Below are 19,660 nucleotides of genomic sequence, written 5' to 3'. Positions count from 1 at the left end.
TATAATGCAGTACATAGGAGTCTTAAAAACTGCAGAATTTTATTTCTTAAATTGCTCTCAAGAAGCACGGCTAAGCCGGGGAGAAAAACAATTTCCACACAACAGAAAAAAGGAAAACACTTCACTGTAACTACACCCTGCAAAGTTGATGACTTCTCAAAACTGAAGATTAGGGTGAAAATCACAGCTCGCCCACTGCTGCTTGCCACCCCCTCTCTTTCTCCCTCCCTTCTGAAGTGTGAACAGATGCTTTGCTGTCTCAGCTTAGCGAACTTTGATCAGCGCGGGGTTGCCAGCCTTCACTCGGACAAGGTCGCGGGGAACGAGATGATGGCCGGCGTGTTGTCAAAAGTGGGGAGTTGCCACCTGTTTGAGAATACATTCAGCTCGCCCTCACAGCTACCTGAACCCTTAATGCCAGGGGGCTTCACGATGATTGAGTCAACAGCCTTCTGTATAGACATAGGCCTATTCATTGAAGTGTCTATTATAAGTGTCCCCAGGTATTCTTGTCAACCTTGCTGCAGACAATAACCAACCTTGGGCTGCATGCAAATCCGCTGTGAGTTACGGAGCTCCAAACAGCAGACGGGATCACTTATAAGCCTTCCTGTGCATTGGCCTGTGTCCGTGCTGCTGATAAACGGCTGCACGGTTTGTTTTTCTGCTCTGATAGGGAGAATGAAATCAACAGCAAGCTTTGTCGCTGCGCAGCCTTTCTCAGTCTTAACTCCAATCCTCTTTGCTTCCCTCCAGGGTGGAATTTTGAATGACCTGATCAATTTCTAATCAGGAAAGACTCACAGCCTTTCTCTCATAGCGATAGACTTTCCCACAAATCTTTTATACGGAGGGCTCACTCGGAAATTGTTGAGAGCAAAAGGGCAGGTATGCTTGTTCATATTTCCTCACGTGTGGCGATGATAGCACTTTATCTCCAGCGTGGATCTGCCCTTAGCTAAATATATAGAAGTATTTGTGGAATCCTAAACACAGCTGCACATCAGAATGAAACCCGGGCCCTGTTTAAAGGCAGCGAGAGGTGGCCTTTTCATGTTGAAAATGAAACCCCAGGAGGTCCGCCTGCTTTGTCAGTCATGAAAAGCCGGTGTCTGAATGAAAATAAAAACACTCCCCTGCTCTGTTTTATTCTGGGAATTTTGTCTCCAGCGGGTTCCTGACTAACTGTAAATATGCTCTGTAGTAGTCGAACATGGTTTAAAGCAGTGGTTCCCGACCCTTTTTGGCAGACGTAGCCCCACAGCCCAGGAACACCTGGAGAGAATTTCTTCAAATTTGGCACAAACATCCGCTCAAGGATGAACTGATAGAGTTTGGTGTTCAAAGGTCACTGTGACCTCACAAAACAGGTTTTCTGCAAATAACACAATAATTCATATGCTAATTACGACAATGTGACACAAACGTCTGATAGGATAAAAGGATGAAGTGATGACATTTCAAACAGGCATGGCTGTAAACTGCAACTTGACTGGTTGGCAGAGGCCATACAACCACGAGGCGGAAAGTGTGTTCACACTGAAGAACCAGCCAGTGTCGTAAAAATAACATTAGCAAGATATCTTTACTGCTTTATCCTGAATTCAAAATGAGTGAAATAAGAGCTGACAGAACGCAAGAACATGAATAAGGTCACAGCGACTACAGTTCACAACATCTCGCCTCATACCGATAGAAACTCATCATTGATCAAATTAATTCACAAAAAAACGTTGCAAAAGGTATCATGTAATATTGTAATATATTGTTAGGCTGTGTGCAAGTTGCCCACAGGCCCTATTTGTGGCCAATTACTTGAATGTGGTAATTGTCTAAAGTGGTAAAGAAATGTTTTGGATGATATGTTTTTCGTTGTTACACACCACCCTTCATTATGGAAATGACTATTACGAGAACAACACTTTTATTTCCATGCAAGGTCATCGTATTCAACCTGTTAAAGTGCATGCATGGGTAAATAATGCATATTTGATTAAAACATTTTTTTCCCCCGATTTTCACTCCAGAGTACGCCTGACCGCATCTAGCGGTTAATCATTAAAATGTTCAAAATCTTCCGGCTCAGCTCAGGGGTCAAAGTTACTCTCCGCAAACATTGAAAAGGTTAATATTAAACTCTCTGTGTGTCGCTAGAGAGGTAGAATAACAGCTTTTTCCAAGTTCCACCAGTGAAACACACAAAAAAGTTCAATAAATGAATAAAAACTCCTTTTAAATTAACAGTTTTTACATTTTAATTGGATGCATATAAAGTGTAAACTATCCCTCTACAATGTACACTTATAAGAATGAATTTGAGTTTGTGAGTTTGACACAGGATCAATGACTCATTCTGGTGTTACCCCAGTTTGTCAATGACTTGTGCATTTAGACTCATTTTATCTCAGTTAAAAGCTGTTTCTAGTTATTGACATTTGCTGAACATGGGAGGGCTTTTGCTTGTTCTTTTTTTTCCAGGAGAGCTGCAATCATTTCCACAATCGATCCGTACAATTGTTGGCGTTTGATTGTGGTTATAAGAGCTTAGAGACTTTAACACGCCTTGTGTAATTTGGCTTGGAAGAAAAACAGAGCAATAAACAAAGCTCTAATAGCGACACAGTCCATGGTGATGCGCAGAAAATAGTAGTGTGATGTTACATAAACGTAGACAGTTTCATCTTGGAGCTGCTAGTACTGTGAAATTACAAGACTAGTGTTAGAATTTACACTCCCTTTTGTATTTAAAGTTAAACCGTTTTAGAGCCACAAGCTGTTTCTTTCCTGTCTCTCCCACCATGCGTGTCACAAAAACGCCCTTTTATTTGCATTCCAGGTGGATCATTAAAGAATGGAGATCACATGAGTCACTCACTTCTCCGAGTCAACATCTGAGCAGTCAGTAAAAACTGGCTGCATCTGCATCTAACCAGGAGCCGTCAAACCGACAGAGTCCGTGGATTTACCTTCCTTTGGTTTTTGCAAAGAAGCCACATCGATGAATTTCATTATGGACATTCATGAACCCGATCCTGTGTTGTGTGCATAACAACAGGATATGCTCATTGGACAGCAGTGATATATTTGATCCCGGCCCATTGATTTTGACAACATGTCTCTCCCCAAGCGGAGGAAAATCCGGACTTTTGCCTTGTTGTTTTGCGTCATTACATTTACAACATTTCTGTTCAGTTACACTTTCAGGGACCCGTCGGTCTACTTCTTCAAGCACGCTTTTCGCCTGTCGGATAACTTTTTCTCCAAAGGACTTTGTGCCTGCCAGCAGTGCATGACGGAGGTGGAGGACGACCCCTGGTTTGCTGAGCGCTTCAATCAGTCCAACCACCCTCTGATGACCAGGGAGAACAGCGTCCTCTCTGATGAAACCTTTAAATGGTGGCAGGTAAGACTCGGGGGGGGGGGGGGATGTGTTCGGGGGATTTGCGTTGCTATCCCACAGAAGATTAAAAGAAAGGGAAAAACAAACACGCGCATTCAGCGCCTGAGAGCAGACGAGGTGCTGACGAGACAGATCATGAATAAAGAACAGAGATCACACGCTGCTGTAATGCTCCTAAGAAGTGTTTGTTTTCGCCACATCGATTGTTTTGAATCCAAGGGATCTTAACCACGATCAAGTTGTGAAGCAAACTCCCACGCACAATTTGTTCTCATTTAACAAGGGAGATGGTGGAAATGGAAATTGTTGTTTACTCTCCCCATCTTTTCCCACATCTATAGACGAACAGAGATATTTTCCATCATGACTTGAAGCAATAGGTGTATATGTATAGATGTTACCACAACTATATTTACTATAGTTCTTCCTGAATTAATGTAACTACGCCCCTTCTGCTTATCACGCTATTCCAAAGAATAGGTGTGGATATGTTACAACAGCCTCTGGATAGCATTTTGTATTATTTTATGATACATGTTAAAGACTTGTTAATGACTGATAATGATGACATATATCTGATGATGGCTTTAGTCACCTATTTATATCCGTGTGAGAGGACATGTCGCTCACTTTATTGCAGAGTTAGACAGAGTTGGCCAATCATCCACAGGGATCACAACCAACATAAAAATGAATCCAGAAGTATTAAATACAATAGCTGTTTCAGTGTTTTATGGAAGCTTGCGTGTTCCAATCCACTGATGTAAATTGAATTCACGTCAGCTGTATAACTTATTACGTATAGCCTTAATTTAATTCTCTCTCTATATATATATATATACTGCACTTTCTGTACGCCACATTATTAGAGAACAGCTCTCTAAATTAGAAAAGCCTATTCACAAAATGTATGTCACACAATTATCCTACCTTTGTCTGGAAGGCATCCAGTACCTTAGGCTTTCCCACATTCACCTCACACCATGTCCAATTAGAGGCAAGAATAGAAAAATTACTGCAAGGTTGCCTCTTGTCACTGCTCATTTCAGGAGATGCTTCTCACCAGGAGCTTGATGAGGCAAGTGTCACATATCAACGGCAGCCCGGCCAGATGGTTCGGGCTGCGTTGCTGCCAGGCAAGGGCATGACCTCCAGGTGGACCCGGGTTCTTTCCTCCGAGGGGATGTCAGGGCTTACATGCTACACGGCTAAATGTAATTTCCGTAGAGGAGAGTTTCGAATTAGGCAGAAAATGTGTTGGGTAATCTTGTTTTTTTGAAGATTTATACAAAAGTAGAGTTTAGCCTCAAGTTTGAAAGTCATATTTCTATCAATTATATCTTATTGCCCGTAATTAATGCTGAATCAAAGGAAAAAAATCTTCCCCAGAATTGTATTGTCAAGGTGAAAACCCCTTTACTGTCGTACTTAAAGCATGAGTCGCTAAAACTCTGCGTTAAAACTCATGAGAGATTGCAGAACATTCTGTATCCGTTCAGTGTTTCCAGCTGCCACAGCACAATATATAACAGTCTACAGTGCACACACATTCCTGCATTTATTTTCTGTCTCTCCGAGTTCAAAGCCACCAGAAGAAGGCCATGCCAAAAGAGCCCCCGCAGACGGAGCTAAGCCGCCCCTGAGGTTATTTCAGAAATGTGCTCGGTGTCTCGGGCTCCGCTGCCCTTGTTCAATCACTTCAACTTAAAGTGGCCCTGGAGCCGTGGCTCTCTCTGAGGTCTGTCTCTGCTGTGTCACCAGTGGTTGCAGTCAGAGAGGCAGCCGGCCAACTTCTCTGACGTTGTGGAGGAGCTGTTCCAAGTCATCCCTGATGAGGTGCTGTACATGGACGCCAGCCCCAAGCGCTGCAGGACCTGCGCCGTGGTGGGGAACTCCGGGAACCTGAAGGGGGCCCAGTACGGCAGCCTCATCGACCACTGTGACTTCATCATAAGGTCAGTTAACACTTCGGTGCCTGGTGTGATTTTGAGAATATTGCAGTCACAAACTTGACATGATCTCTGATGATGACCATTGTTCCCAAAAAAGTAAATGCTGAGGTTTTTTCCTACGACAAGTTAAGGAAGGCTGATAAACAGGTTGCGAACGAACCAATAATTTAGCCAGATTATCTAAACCACTTTGTTTGGAGGTGAAACTGAAAGATTGCACCACGAAATACTGGTAATACTTCCTCAGTCAGGGCAGAAAGTAACCTTTGAGGACCCTGACGTTTGCTATGCCGCTTTTTTTTGTTTGTTTTTAAGGGTCATTGTGATATTGAATTATTCAATAATATCAGTGTGGAGAAAGCTTTAAACGAGCGTTTTAGACCATCGCTCAGGGAGATTTACAAAAAAACACAGTTGCACAGTTACGTGAATACAGAAAAATTGGATTGGATTGGTTGGGGTTGACCTCAGCATTTCTAAAATCCTGGCCATGGTCCCGCTCTCATGTTCCAGGACAAATGTGTGTGTACACAACTACAGCAAGCACAGTAGGTCAAAGGTGAACTGGAAAATAGTTCTGTAAACGGTGATACATGTTTACAATACATATTGAGCACCTTCAACCTGGGGGTTTATAGAAAAATAAGACCCAATTGGTTAAAACTGTACATGCAACTACTGATTATTTTCATTATTGATTGATCTGCAGATGAGATTATTTGATTAATCATTAGGTAAATCCAATGTCAGATGTATAGTGAAAAATGGTAGAACCCAACCTGACATATTAAATATTTGTTCTATGGGATCTACAAACCCACAACACAATGATATTCAGTTTACTGTCTCAAAATTGTGGAAAAAAAGCAAATATTAACATTTAAGCAAATTTAGCATATTTTGGCTTCACTTTCTGAAACAATTAATAGACCTGAATTAGAGAGAGAGGGGGGCTGACATGCAACAATGTCCCCGGGACACTGTTATCACAGTGCATGCATCTTATAGGCCACTTGACACTGAGCTTCAACTGACTGGACTCATTCTTCACTCATAGGCTTTAACTTGAAATTTTTAGGTGCTTTTATTTTTTCCGTCTCCTGCAGGACTGATCGGTTCTGAAACAAATATGTGAACAAATCAGCTGCAAGGTTTCCATCACATTATATGCATTCGGCAATGTTTATTGAGTGGCAGACAAACGCTTTAATTCTGCTCCCTGTGTAGCATCCACGTCTCTCTCTCACATTGATTTCTGCCACTCCGCAGCATGCGCTCAGACATTCACACACCCTTGTTCTGGGCTCCATGAAAAATTTAGAAAATTATGCTGACAAAGAAACGGATAAAAACAACAGAGTTTGAGTATTCAAGTGTTTTTTTTCGGTGCCTTAGGGCGGCAGGGATCAAGAGAGGAGTTTGTAGCTCCCTGTAATCTGTTACACCAATTGCAGCTCTGCAGAGAATGAATTGGAAAAGATGGAAAACACGACAAGGAGATTTTCTGAAGGGGTTGTGGTTGTGCTCTCTGCTGCAGATTAAAGCTGTTGGCTTTATGATAAAAAAAATTAAGCTAATTTGGACGTCAAAGGGTAAACAAGCATTCTCGCTCAGACTCTTATCCAATATCTCCAAGTCACAGATTTGAGTCTTGGCCGTCTATTTGCAGGTTTAGTCTGAATAAATACTGATCTGCAGGGGTGGAATATGCAAATTCCTAAAGACAGGATTGGTATTGTTCTTTGAATATTATATCACAATTTTGGACAATGTTACAGTCTGCTGTCGTAAATAAAAATCATAGCAGCCTCCTGACATTATTTCTGCACAGAATGGATGATGTAAACGCTTGAAGAAGATACTTATCGTAGACAATAGAAAATAGCACTCGTTTTTAAGCTAAATGTATTAAGTCAATGACAGTGATAGGCTATCAGTTTAGAAATGACATGGGAACACAGTCTGGCGAGTGTGTACAGAGACTGAAAACCAATGCCTTTCATACATCCATAATGCAATTCGCCCAAAATCCTCTAAAGCCTCCTTTTTAGACCATTATGAATATTAAATGGCATCGGCCTATCAGCTAAAGCCTCTTGTTTGCTCAGCAGATTGCAGTGGTAAAATAGATTTGAATCATAAAGAGAGCCTTTTCATCCGCCTGACAAAAATAAGCTTGATGGAATTTCAATCATAATGATGTTTCAATATTGTTTGAAGCACTTGTAAAAAAAAGTCATCATAAATTAGATTTGAATTATGCTTTAGTTCTTCTAAGACATACTAATTGACAAGCCAATGCATTCTTTGGACATCGGGGGGAAACTTAAAAGTACATACCATAACCATTTCCAGTTTGTATTTGATTTGATTGATAATAAAAAAAAGTTAATTTTAGACACCGATGCTTTTATCTACTAAATGTGAAAATATGTACAGCTAACTTTATGGAGTTGGAGACACAGAGATAGTGGATTCACACTGCATCTCTCCTGTAGTTCGGACACACGGGGGAGATAAGGAAGAACAGTTTGGTCTAAACAACAAACAAAACTGGCCATGTAGGCGCATGTCTCGCATCGTGATCAATTAAGTGTAATGGAAAGTGCAACTTCAAGGTGAGGGGCGTAATAAAACTATAATTGTGTGTAAATATGTCATGAATAACACAGCAGAAACAGAGTAGACTTGATTTAAATGATGCAACATAATGGAAAAGACAAAAACAACAAAGAGAATAAGTATGTGAGTGCTTGTCTGCACACTAAATACTTCTAAGTGTCACAGATGATATTTATAATAAAACTGGAAGACGACCTACTCTACCTCTAAGCCACAGCTGGCCCATTAGGCTTCTTCACATACAATTTTTTACCAAACCACAATTTATTTTCTTAACCTAACCAAATAGTTTCAACGTGTGTGGACACTCATTAAATCCCTTTTTCGTGAGCAGTAATTTCAGACACCTAATGAAAGCGTGTGTTGCACAACTGTAATTGCATTGTGGGATTGTTAGCAGAAAGTTGTGTTTGTGCCAAGGACACAGCTTTTCCCCGTTCCATTGTGGGAATTTTAAAAGGTGACTAAGGTGTTGCTCAAAGACCACAGTAAAATGATTCCCCAGTCTGTCGGACACAATGGCGGAGGGAGGGGTTAAAACATCGAAATCAGGCACCAAGTTGACACTGGATACCGTAGTTTGAGTCTGAGGGACAATGGTGTGGGAGCTGAGACAATAGTCACTATAGCCTAACCGCTTTTCCGAGTGACAGAAGATTCTGTTAAGATTGATGGCAAATGGGCTTCATGATGATGCGGCTGACGAATATCTTATCAAGAGAGTAACCTGAGCGCCACTTAAATATCCGAAAGCAAATTCCACGCAGTATTCTTGCATGGCTCTTAATTCATCACAGCGTGGCTTTTGTCAACCTGCTGTGACATGTTGCCTCTGTACAAAGCCACATTACTGCACTTATCTTCTCGCCAACCCCCCCCTCGCTGTGACAGCAGCATGCCATTGTCTACCAATTCAATTACAGGATGGCAGGAGACGAGAGTTATTCTTTGCCATTAGCAGAATAGTTTCCTGCCGGAGCATGGTGGAAATATGCAGTATTCTTCTTTATTTATTCCAGCCTGAGCATCACATTTGGAGTCGTGCTCGGTTGGAAGCCGTAGTGCTGAGCCAAAAGGTCACTCTAGCTTCGCCGAAACAAGCAGTGGAACACTACGGTGAATGCATATTTCACAAAACAAAAGGCCAGCTCTCCAGAATACATCTTTATAAAAAAACGCTGGTCCCTCCAAAATCCAGAATGAACTCGTATAATCACTCGCATCTCTTTTGAACACATGATCACATTCTCTCAGTGCCTCTTGTTTGCTCTGTGGCACAACAGCATATTTTATTTGAAAAGGAGGAGGCTGTCTTGGTTATGTGATTGTCTCATCATTCATATTTACTCTGTTGAATTGAGGATCAGCCAAGCTTATCTTCTATGCTATGATGTAAGCCCTTGCAAAAGACTTCATTAAGATGGATCTTAAAGCCAGCAGGTGTAATAGGTAGGCACATCATATTTGTGACTCAAAAATCCCCGTTTGAAATTGGCTCTGAAGCCAAGATTTTCACACAACTAATACACAAGCTTTCTAGCTTTTCCTGTCTTTTTAATTTGCCTCGTAACTGGTAGTCGTGTTCTTTTTCCGTTTCTCTGTGAGTGTGTTATTACCACACCTCCTGAGGGCCCACGGACGACCAGAACACTCCTCACAAGTGCCTCTTACCCATCAACAACCTCTGACTGAGGACACAAAAGCTGCACTTTGTGTTTGTAATCAGTGCCCTAAAGCTTAAGCAGGGCTTGCGTATTGAAAGCGTGTTTTTGCATTATTCCTGCTTGTTGTTTTAGTATAGTGCTTTCAAAGATCCATCATCACTAAAATGTCCAATTAAGACTTCATTTTCGTGTGTATTCAATCCACTCTGCAATCAATCCCGTCCTTTGTTCAGCGAACTCCATTTGTTATTGTGACACAAATAACAAATAGAGTTCAGGGGCTTGATTGCCATTTGGGCCCTACACTACGAATGAGTGTCAGGGCGCTGTAAGGGACTTAAGAGCATCAATCAAAGGCCTATTTTGTGACATGAATTCGGATGACTGCCATTTTTATTTGTAGGCTGTTTGTGGAGTCTATCGTCTAGAATGTAACTCGGCTCCTTGTATGAATGCCCTAGTGCAGATCATTTTTATTTCTTCTCATTGTTGATGGGGGACAGAGTGAAATGTTATGTGTGCATTCGTGAGAATTATTTTCAAACCACACAGAGTGAAACAAGAATAAAACCTTGACGTTATTGGCAGTGAATGATTCCTCCTGCAGGAAATTAGAGTAGCCTTGATTATTTCAACTGTTTCGAATGTGACAAACTGGATTCCGAGGGTTAACTGGGGTCCCGTCATATTTACCAACGCCATGAGTTTTGATTTGTAGTTCGCTAGACACGTGTATTGTAGAGAGTGACAGTCGCTGCCAGCAGAAGGTTTGCAGAAATGGCTTTGTTAGACGTGTAATACGGAAAAGGACGAGATAGCTGAGCTGTTCTCCAACCTGCTTCATGTTGTCTTTACTGTGCACAATCTGCAAAAGCATTTGAAAGTTGTTGAAAGGCATGCTAGCATTAATAATTCTGGCTGCTTAGATAAGCCTGATTTCTTGCAAACGTAACATTTCAGAAGTCAACTTTTTGCTTCAGAAAAATGTACTCAAACTGGGCCGAATAGCTTTTGTTCAGCTTTGGCATTCATTCCTCCTTTGCCGTCTACCAAAGAAAACAATAAACCATCTCCAATTCATTTAAAATTCTACTGCCCGAGTATTAACTAAGACCAACAGGAGAGTACATATTACTATAACTTACTTATATTACCCATAACTTTAAAGATGTAGCTGCACAGCTGCAAGGGAGACCAAAGCCAAAGTTTAGCCAATTTGCAATAATAATGTTTTCATTCATATTTTTAAATCAAACCAAAGAGGAGAGCACAAACTGTGCGTGCACAATTACCGACCTCCTCATTAAGTAAATGCTTAACGAGTGTGATGCAGAAGATAACGAGCCTGAGCACTCGCTACATGCCCCCCCATTGTGCACAATGAGGGCTCCTTTAAGGCGTGGTGAGGGTTTGGCATGTGCGTTTAATTAAGACACTTCTGCATTGGCTTCACTTTTCAGAACTGAAGGATGCTGTCTGGGTTTACTCTTCCAACTCTTCACTATTAGATCAATAATTAATATTTACCTGCAAGACTACGGAGCTAGGCTGCTGGTATTTCACTTACAAACCGGGTGGATAATGTCAGCGGTGGTTTCAGGACAACTGCAAGCCATCTAAAGCTTACAGGCAGAGTACCACGCTGTTCTCAAAACAACCTTGAGTGCCACATTGCAAGTTTAGTATTCGCCTTTTTATAATTACAAAGCCCGGAGCTTTAAAACCCCACCTGAGACTCTGTGCCTTCATCTCATTTGGTGATGTTGCCTCATTCTGGCCCCCACTGCCTCACCTACCTAATATAAAATATACAGAGTGTTCATTCCTCATCATGATTATTAGTCAGCCGGAACTGCAAAGGCATTTTGAAAATGTACACACACTCGGGCTTACACAGGAGAGCAGCGAACTAGTGAGAATGTGAAGAAATGAGACAGTGCTGAAATGCCACTGACCTTTAAAGTGTTAGGTGGCTATTACATGCCGCGTGAGCCGGCTGCACCTTGAAGCATGGGTAGAGCTTCCAGCATTTTTTGCAAGTTTTCCATCGGTGGCGGACTTGTTGGACCGAGCAAACACAGCCTCCCTTTTTCATTCCTTTAACCACCTTCTTATAAAGGTCGGCGTTGCGATATTTTCACATATACAAAAACCTGCTGATATCCAAGTCCTTCATTATGCTTTAAAGTAGGTGTGTTTCTCCTTTCAAACAGAAATGTGGGCTTTATTTTTGGGCAATCATCTTTACTTCAGTGTTGCAAACTATTGCTTATTGGATTGTGTACGACGCACAGAGCTGGTCGTAAACAGGAAAGAGGCCTTGTGTTGCAAAGTGCCATTAAAAACCCCTATTGAGACGCATATTACGAATGCGCTGCATACATGTCCAAAGAATGCTCCTAAACCCAGAATAATATCGGCACGTCCCACATTAATTGGAAAATGCTCCATTCGGAATAAGGCCTACTTTAAAATATCCAAACTGAATATGATCTTTACATGAGTCATATTCAGAATAACTGTGGAATATGAGCGCGTAAACAAAGTCATTGTTAGTGGAAGAGGTGTTTGTCTTCTAAATGTGTTGTGGCTGACCAGAGGTGTGTGTGGTCGTGAACAGTAAGGTCAGTTAGTCATCAGTTAGTGCTCACAGCAGCAGCATGCATTTAAAACTACTTCTCAGGACATTGGAGTTTAATTCGATTTTAATTGTTCTTGTAACATTCACCAGAGCATTAGAAATGCTTTGAGATAATCGTTGATCATTTTTCACATTTTTGAGACTTCCCCAAACACAAACTTTTCTTTACTTAAGGGCTCCCTTGTAATTTGAACTCCGTTTTTATGTTATCTGTAAATCACGAAGCACGGCGAGGCCTGATGCCAGCGCAATCAACCAAGAATCGCTTAGACGTCCCAGCAGCAGCCCATAATTAGGCCCACGGCAGCCTGTTACAGAAGAACGACGTTAAACTGAGCAGTGATACATTGATGTGGAACCTGATAAACGAATAAAATACCTGCCTCTGTGATGTTTCATCCATGCCTTTTCTTCATGATGTTTTTTTTTGGTGGAGTCCATCACATGGCACTTTATACTCGTAGCCTCCCTGTAGCCCTGCTACAAATTCACTCGTCAACATATCTGCCGTCGGTAAAAAGACCTCCACTCTGAATTTCACTGAGCCATCTGCTCTGGTTTCATGGTTTCCCTGGAAAGGTGCTGCAGACCCTTTATGATTTATTTTTTCACACCTATTATCACAGATAAGAGAGCCACATCAAAATCTTCACATGAGCTTGTATTTGATATGCACAACATATTGATCCTAATAATCCCACTTAATGTTAAAATCATTCTTCATCTCACATTCCTGGCTATTTGCAAAAAGCCTCGGGTTTCCAGCGCATGAGCAAACCATCTTGTTGTTGAGATGGCGCTTTTCACACGCTCAATACATCTGCCCCAGTTTGTTTCAAGTCCATCTGGTACACATTTCCAGCGCCAGGGACGAGTTACAGCAGAAGTTGAATATTGATTAGACCAATCTGAAATATTCAGTTGACACCGCACGCCCCCACAAGATTAAGTGAAGGAGCAGCCCACTGAATCCACTTAACAACCAGAGTTAACTTCTTGAGTGCCTTTACAGACTTGCATTTTTATAGCGTTGACCCCTGCAGTGAGTAATTGCAAGAGCCATGCAGTTTGGTACAGATCTCCTGGGGAGCTTTTGAGTAACACGAAAAATGGGTAAAATATTCAAAGGCTGCGAATGACAATTTTGTGCAGTTCAACGTTAGAAAAGTGCCCTACATTTTTTAAGTTGCTGTGCAAGACGTCAAATGGAATATAGTTTGGCCATAAGTCACAGTCGAAGAAGATAATAAGGTATATTGTTGTTTTGCTGAGGAGATTACGTAAAGCTCAAGACAAACCAAAGGTATCTATAACAAGTAACAAAGTAATGTGGTGCTAAAGTAGGATATCTCTGAATGTGCTGAGGATGCAGTCTGTGTTTTTTAATGGTAGCTTTTCTTCCCCTAAATGCTCACAGTGACCTGCTGGGGCATCAGGAAGTTCAGAAAGACTCCCAAACAGCCGATCCTTTCCAGGCAGAACCAGCCGTTGGTCTCAGAGTTTATATTTATTCATTTCTGATGTCAGTAGTTACTGTATGGCCCTCCTATATCTTGAGAACCGTTCATCCGATTTACTTCACACTTAGCAGGTGAATTGCTGGAGACTTAAAGGATGTGCAGTGAGGAAAGTTGGTGCAATTTGGACACGCGACACGCTCAATATTAAGATATTTCTAGTAAACAAGCGGTGGCGCTATGCGCAACAGCGGGGGCGTGGCATTAGGGCTCTGCGGACTGAGTCGAGGATGTGTGTGGTCTCACACTCGATGCAGCTATCGTGGGAGAAACATTGATCATATAGTTAAGAAAATGAAGGAATATTGAAGCCTCTAGAGTGCTAGTGACACAGTTTATCTCATCTTGATTACCGCTGCAATTTGATGTGTCGTGATGCGTAATATTTTACCGGACTTTTGTTTGTCTTGAAAATGTCCTGAAAGAGATTGCTATGTGTTTCATGTCTAGTTTTATAGGTTGTGTTTTGCGATGTGTAGGCACCAGAAAAAGTAGCTGCTACCTTCGAGGCAGAAGTGATGAATTCTGCACATTATGCTCTTTGATATGTGGCATGGTGTTCCTCTGCACTCACTGCTGTCCTTTTTCATCCGCCCTGGACGACAGGGATCCATTTGGTGTGCAATTCTTAAATTCCCAGAAGCTATAGTTACCATTTAGAGAGAAATCCACCATCGTAGTCCTGTCAAAAACTGTTCTTTTCTATTGAGATATTGCACCATAAAACCTCTTGCCAATACTTCTCTTCTTCCATACGTTGCAAAAGCAACATGCAGCAGTGGCAAAACCTGGTTCTTCTTTCCTGAACAGTTTACAGAGAAATTGTTGTTAACTGTGAACTCATATCTCTTAGTCATGGACTATTTATTGCCTTTATATGAGCACTGGGAATATAGAAGTCAAGTATCGAAAGCTTTATAAAGACACAAAGGTTGAATATCCTGGAAACAATTTGGTTTGGCTGCAAAATGTTTACTCAAATGAAGATTTTTTTTTAAGACGTCCGGTTTAGAACGAATTTTGCCTCCTGTGTAAAATCCTCAGATATATTTATAGTGCTTAGTGTTGACAGTGCAAAGAGTGAACTATTAGTGATAGTCATGTCAGCTCTGGTCGTGGGCGTGCCAAGTTACAAATATTCGGAGGTACACGATGCGCAGGCCGTGAAACGTCATTACGTTTGTGATGTGTTCACATATTTATTATATGTATTACTTATTTTAAGCACAACCATTATGTTTTATCCTAAAACTAATGTTTGTTTTGTTGCCTAAACCTACCGTTAGACTGTTTCTGTGGTGGCAGGACGTCATTTTACAAGTTATGTGACACAAACACGTAATGCACTGTTAGGATATCGTGGTCATTTCACATATTTCTGTGTGATCACCTTGATATATCAGTGTGGTGTTTTTGACTTGATTGATGAAATACAACCATATCTTCCTTATTATTATTTGATGTAACTAAATGGTCTATCTCATGGCGCAAGAGCTGCAACAAGTGTTTTAGCATTAGCATGAAGCACAAAAGTCAACACTTCTTGCCCCATTTCCCCCAAAACCATATCCATTTAAATCTCATTTCACTTTCATTTTATTTGCCCAAGTCTGTCTTTTAGTTTCAGTTTTCTGTCCAAATGCGCAAGGTCATCTCAACCCAAGAGGCGACATCTTATACGTCATTTTATATCTTACACGTTGCAACATGAAATAGCAACCAAAAACAAATCTCATCAGCTGTGAGACAGCGCAGACACAAAGTGCTTCTTGCAGGAGGTTGTTTGTGACTCTTGACAGGCTTCGGCTGAAAATGTCAAGTTGTTATATATCTGTCATCTCAATCAGTAATGAGGAGTGTGGTTTTGCTCAGACTGGAGCACCCAAACAGATGATGCTAGCCACATGGGGGGTCTGCTTTATGGTTTCTCTTCTCTGTGTCACTTCCTTCCGCTGACCGACACCAACTGCCACTGTCAAGCCACTGTATATAGCAGCCAATTACTGCTCCAGAGTGTGTATTGTTGGACATAATAATAGGGACGCCTTGCCAAGCTGTAATTGTTGAGCTCTAAATGGACACTGGATTGTTCTGAATTGCTGTTTGTATTTCCAAAAACATGTTGAAGGAGGACACATTGTGCTTTTTGTCTTTGTATGTTTTTGTATTTACATTTTTTTCTCCGAATTGTAATCATGGCTGGTTTCGCATGGTCTCGGTGCCATATGGATTAGTACAACAAAAAACCAGATGTTTCCCATCTTTGTAACATGTGGGTGAAATAAACCTCAATTTAAACTTTCCTGGAAAGGATAAAGATAGATAGAGAAGATTTTTTCTTTTTAAAAAGCTTGGAAACATAACAATCTCTGTTTCTTTGTCCCCGCAGAATGAACCAGGGGCCCACCTCTGGTTTTGAAGAGGATGTGGGCACCAGAACAACACACCGTGTCATGTATCCAGAAAGTGCCATAGACCTGGACAACACCACCAGCCTGGTGCTGATCCCCTTCAAGACTCTGGATCTGCAGTGGATCATTAGTGCTCTGACCACGGGCACCATTAAACAGTAAGTGTACTTATCGGTTGTTAAAGCGGCACTAATCAATATTTTTATATGAAAAATGGATCAAATGACTGTGTAATGTGAAAGGGGATGAATCCACAAAGAATTATCACTGGAGTCTGCAGTTCCCCTCAGCCCTACGGAGCTTTTTAGCGTTTTTTTGCTCATTATTTTGGTTTAATGGCCCGCAATTCATTAACCTCATTTCAAGCCACAACAGACAGCTGTTTTCAGCAAAAAAAACTGGTATACCCACCGTAAGCTATAGCTTCCCAGTACCAAACTAAAGAGGTGAGCAACTAGCTGGTGAAAAAATGAATATTGGACTTTGCTCTGTGTCTGCTGAATGTGTAAAAAGCAACTTTGGTCATATTGCATCAACTTAATGAGGTGATTATGTGTCAATGGTGTGTTACAGTTCATTAAAAAATGCTCAAAAATTACATTTGATGAAAAAGACATTTTACGACAGACATTTAAGGAAAAAACACAGGCAAGAAGTAAAATATGAAAAGAGCAGACAACAACATTATTAAAGGGGCAATGGTTTGATGCCTAAAGTCCAAAATGCATAGGAATGTATTAAGACATCTATTACTCCACGGTTTTAATTTTTCTTTTTCACTTACCAGACACAGATCTCACACAAGATGCTCTCTAATTTTTATTTCAATTTCCATAATTACTTCCAAATAAATAAAATTAAAATATACATGCTTCATTTACCGCACCATTTCTCCATTAAATCAGAGTTCAATAACTGTCCCAGGAATTGAAGAGGCTTGAACGCATTACGATGCATCGTGTGTTGCGCTCCCTAATCCATTTACTCTCTCCAAATACCAGATTGTCACAACAACACTCCCTCAGTATTCCTATTTGTCAGATTGCCATAACATGGATAATCACTCAAAGTTAATCTTCCAGTAAATTTCACCTTCAGCTGCTTCATTCTCAATGACCCATAATCATTAGTCTCATTACTGGACAGCCCCAAAAATGAAGCTGCTGCCAATAACTCAAGCCAACATGTTGGAAAGTAGAAGGACGAGTAGATCCAAACAAATGTTTCTGTTGTCTTCCAACTCTGCCAAAGCAAATCATTCTGCATCATTCAATTTCTCTTCCCTGGCAGTAATGTCAGCATTAGCCCAGCAGATCTTAACTGAGTGTTGGAAATCATTCTGTTACATTTTCTATTCTTGTTAAATAGAACGAGGCTCTATGAAAGGACAGAGCCGTGTGGAGACACACAGGACCGACCGAAATCATGAAATTTAAGCACTTCTCTGAGCAAAAATGCCAAGCCTGTGTGTGTGTTGAACGGTGCACTTTTTAACATTAGGGTGTATGTTGTGTGTAGTACAATGCCACAGACACAAGCTAGGCCATTTTCATATTCACTCACCACGAAATGTAGAGGAATTGGTTTGACTGCTATATTGTACAGCACATATTTCCAAACGGCATTAAACCTCTGCATAATCTTTGAATTTTAATGAGACACAGTGCTGCGATGGCAATAGCCTTGATAGAAAAAAACATACTTTAATTGGAAACATTTGTCTGGATTGTATCTCACAGTGTAATTATTACTTTTCACTTCAGTCATTAGCATGCCAACCCTTTGCATTTCCTACAGGCGCGGTGTAGAATTTACATTGACTTTGTTTGATTGTTTTTACAGCTTCTTCCTTCAGTTTTGCGTATGAAAATGTTCATATGCAAACCGAATGTGGACACAAGGAGCCTCCCCCATTTTCATGTTGTAACTCTTCAACACCCTTGATCGGCAAACAAGTCGGCACTGCCTGCCGTCACGCGATGAACGATGCAAAATGGCAAAATTTGGACAGCGAGCATACGCATGTGTTACTGTGATGACACCGGGCATTTATTTTTAGACATTAAATCAAACTGACGGACGCTCATACTGTGATTGTGGATTTGATAACAGTGATTGCAGACAAATAAGCAGAGTAGTGTTTAGCAAAAACAACATTTGAGGGATTTTCAAGGCAATTAAAAGCCCATAATTTAAGTTCCTGTTTTTTTATTGTGTTACAGCACATATACAGCTGTTGTGTCCAGGATAAAGGCAAACAAAGATAAGGTGAGTCATACAGAGATTTTTAACACTTACACTGACTGTGATTTTTGAAAATCTCATTCCTAATTACTGTGTCATAGTGTTTTTAAGTGCCATTAGAACAGCCGCAGAGCAGTGACACACCACTTACAATCGGTATTTGCCACTAAAACAAGATAGAATACAGAGTTATAAATGTAACTGGGAAATATTTTTCTCCCCTTTCACTAAATTACAAATGAGTAAAGAAATCCATACGTCTTTTTTGCAGGTGTTGATTTACAGTCCAACGTTTTTGAAATACGTCTACGAGTCTTGGCTTGAAGGTCATGGACGATATCCTTCCACTGGCTTCCTCAGCTTAATGCTGGCCGTCCACATATGTGATGAAGTAAGTTGAGCCACTGTACTACCAACACGACCTTGACAAACAAGAGCTGCTTGGATTTCCTCAGTAAAGTGGGATGACTTTCGACATCGCTCTTTCAGAATACTGCAATGTGTTTGGAAAAAATAAGGAATCTGAAGTGATGTGAAAAATCAAACAAAATCCCGTGTGGTTGATGTTTTTCTGACATGGTGCTTTTGTTCCTCGTCTGCTCCAGGTCAGCGTGTTTGGATTCGGTGCAGACCAGTACGGAAACTGGCACCACTACTGGGAGGAGAACCAGTTGGCCGGAGCTTTCCGGCACACGGGAGTCCATGATGGAGATCACGAATATAATGTCACCCTGCTGCTGGCAGACAAGCACAAGATTCAAATGTTCAGAGGCAGATGATACCGAGCTGTGTGCAGCGGGGTGACCACCAAACAAACCTCAGCAGCCGTTCAAATGTTTATTTTTCATTCGCCTCATGCTGGAAGAAGAGTGCTTTTGTCATGATTTAGAAAGACGTTGTCGCATGAACTCTTCTGGTCCGCCCTGTTTCCTTTTCGTCCCCTGATTCAAATGCTATTGACAAACCAATAGAGCTTCACTCTCTGCTCTGTGTGCCCAGACGAAGACAATGACCAGGCCATGAACAACACAAAAGCACTGCCATTTGTTTACGTCGCCCCCGAATGAAATGTGTCACTTATCATGCTGTACATGAACAGCTTTTGTACTATTGTATGTGCATACTCTTTAAGTTCTTAGCTATTTACTAGCATTGTGTCCACCTTAAGCTTTGTATGTTTATGGTCACTGACAACAGATAAGATCTGTT

At 41.1% G+C, this 19,660-nt stretch overlaps 1 protein-coding gene across 1 annotated transcript; it reads left to right on the top strand.

Annotated features, from left to right (window-relative positions):
• Positions 1 to 3,112: 3,112 nt before the first annotated feature.
• On the top strand, positions 3,113 to 19,230 carry LOC142931360 (CMP-N-acetylneuraminate-beta-galactosamide-alpha-2,3-sialyltransferase 1-like). Its single transcript, XM_076075252.1, has 6 exons — positions 3,113 to 3,403; positions 5,162 to 5,355; positions 16,186 to 16,365; positions 18,430 to 18,475; positions 18,723 to 18,842; positions 19,057 to 19,230. Exons 1-6 carry the CDS (start codon positions 3,113 to 3,115, stop codon positions 19,228 to 19,230), a joined length of 1,005 nt encoding a protein of 334 aa, XP_075931367.1.
• Positions 19,231 to 19,660: the final 430 nt, after the last annotated feature.

This window comes from Anarhichas minor, unplaced genomic scaffold (genome assembly GCF_050575085.1).
Source record: "Anarhichas minor isolate MPS153535 unplaced genomic scaffold, ASM5057508v1 ptg000051l, whole genome shotgun sequence".
In the NCBI taxonomy this organism is placed as follows: Eukaryota; Metazoa; Chordata; class Actinopteri; order Perciformes; family Anarhichadidae; genus Anarhichas; species Anarhichas minor.
The sequence above is the reverse complement of the archived record's forward strand: the minus strand, read 5'-3'. Positions and strand labels throughout refer to the sequence as shown.

What these genes read in the sequence shown, in the direction of transcription:
- LOC142931360 (XM_076075252.1), top strand. Translation starts at nt 3,113, where the DNA reads ATGTCTCTCCCCAAGCGGAGGAAAATCCGGACTTTTGCCTTGTTGTTT. An exon ending in ACCACGGGCACCATTAAACA is followed by an intron (nt 16,366 to 18,429) that starts GTAAGTGTACTT and finishes ATTGTGTTACAG; the next exon opens with CACATATACAGCTGTTGTGT. An exon ending in TAAAGGCAAACAAAGATAAG is followed by an intron (nt 18,476 to 18,722) that starts GTGAGTCATACA and finishes TCTTTTTTGCAG; the next exon opens with GTGTTGATTTACAGTCCAAC.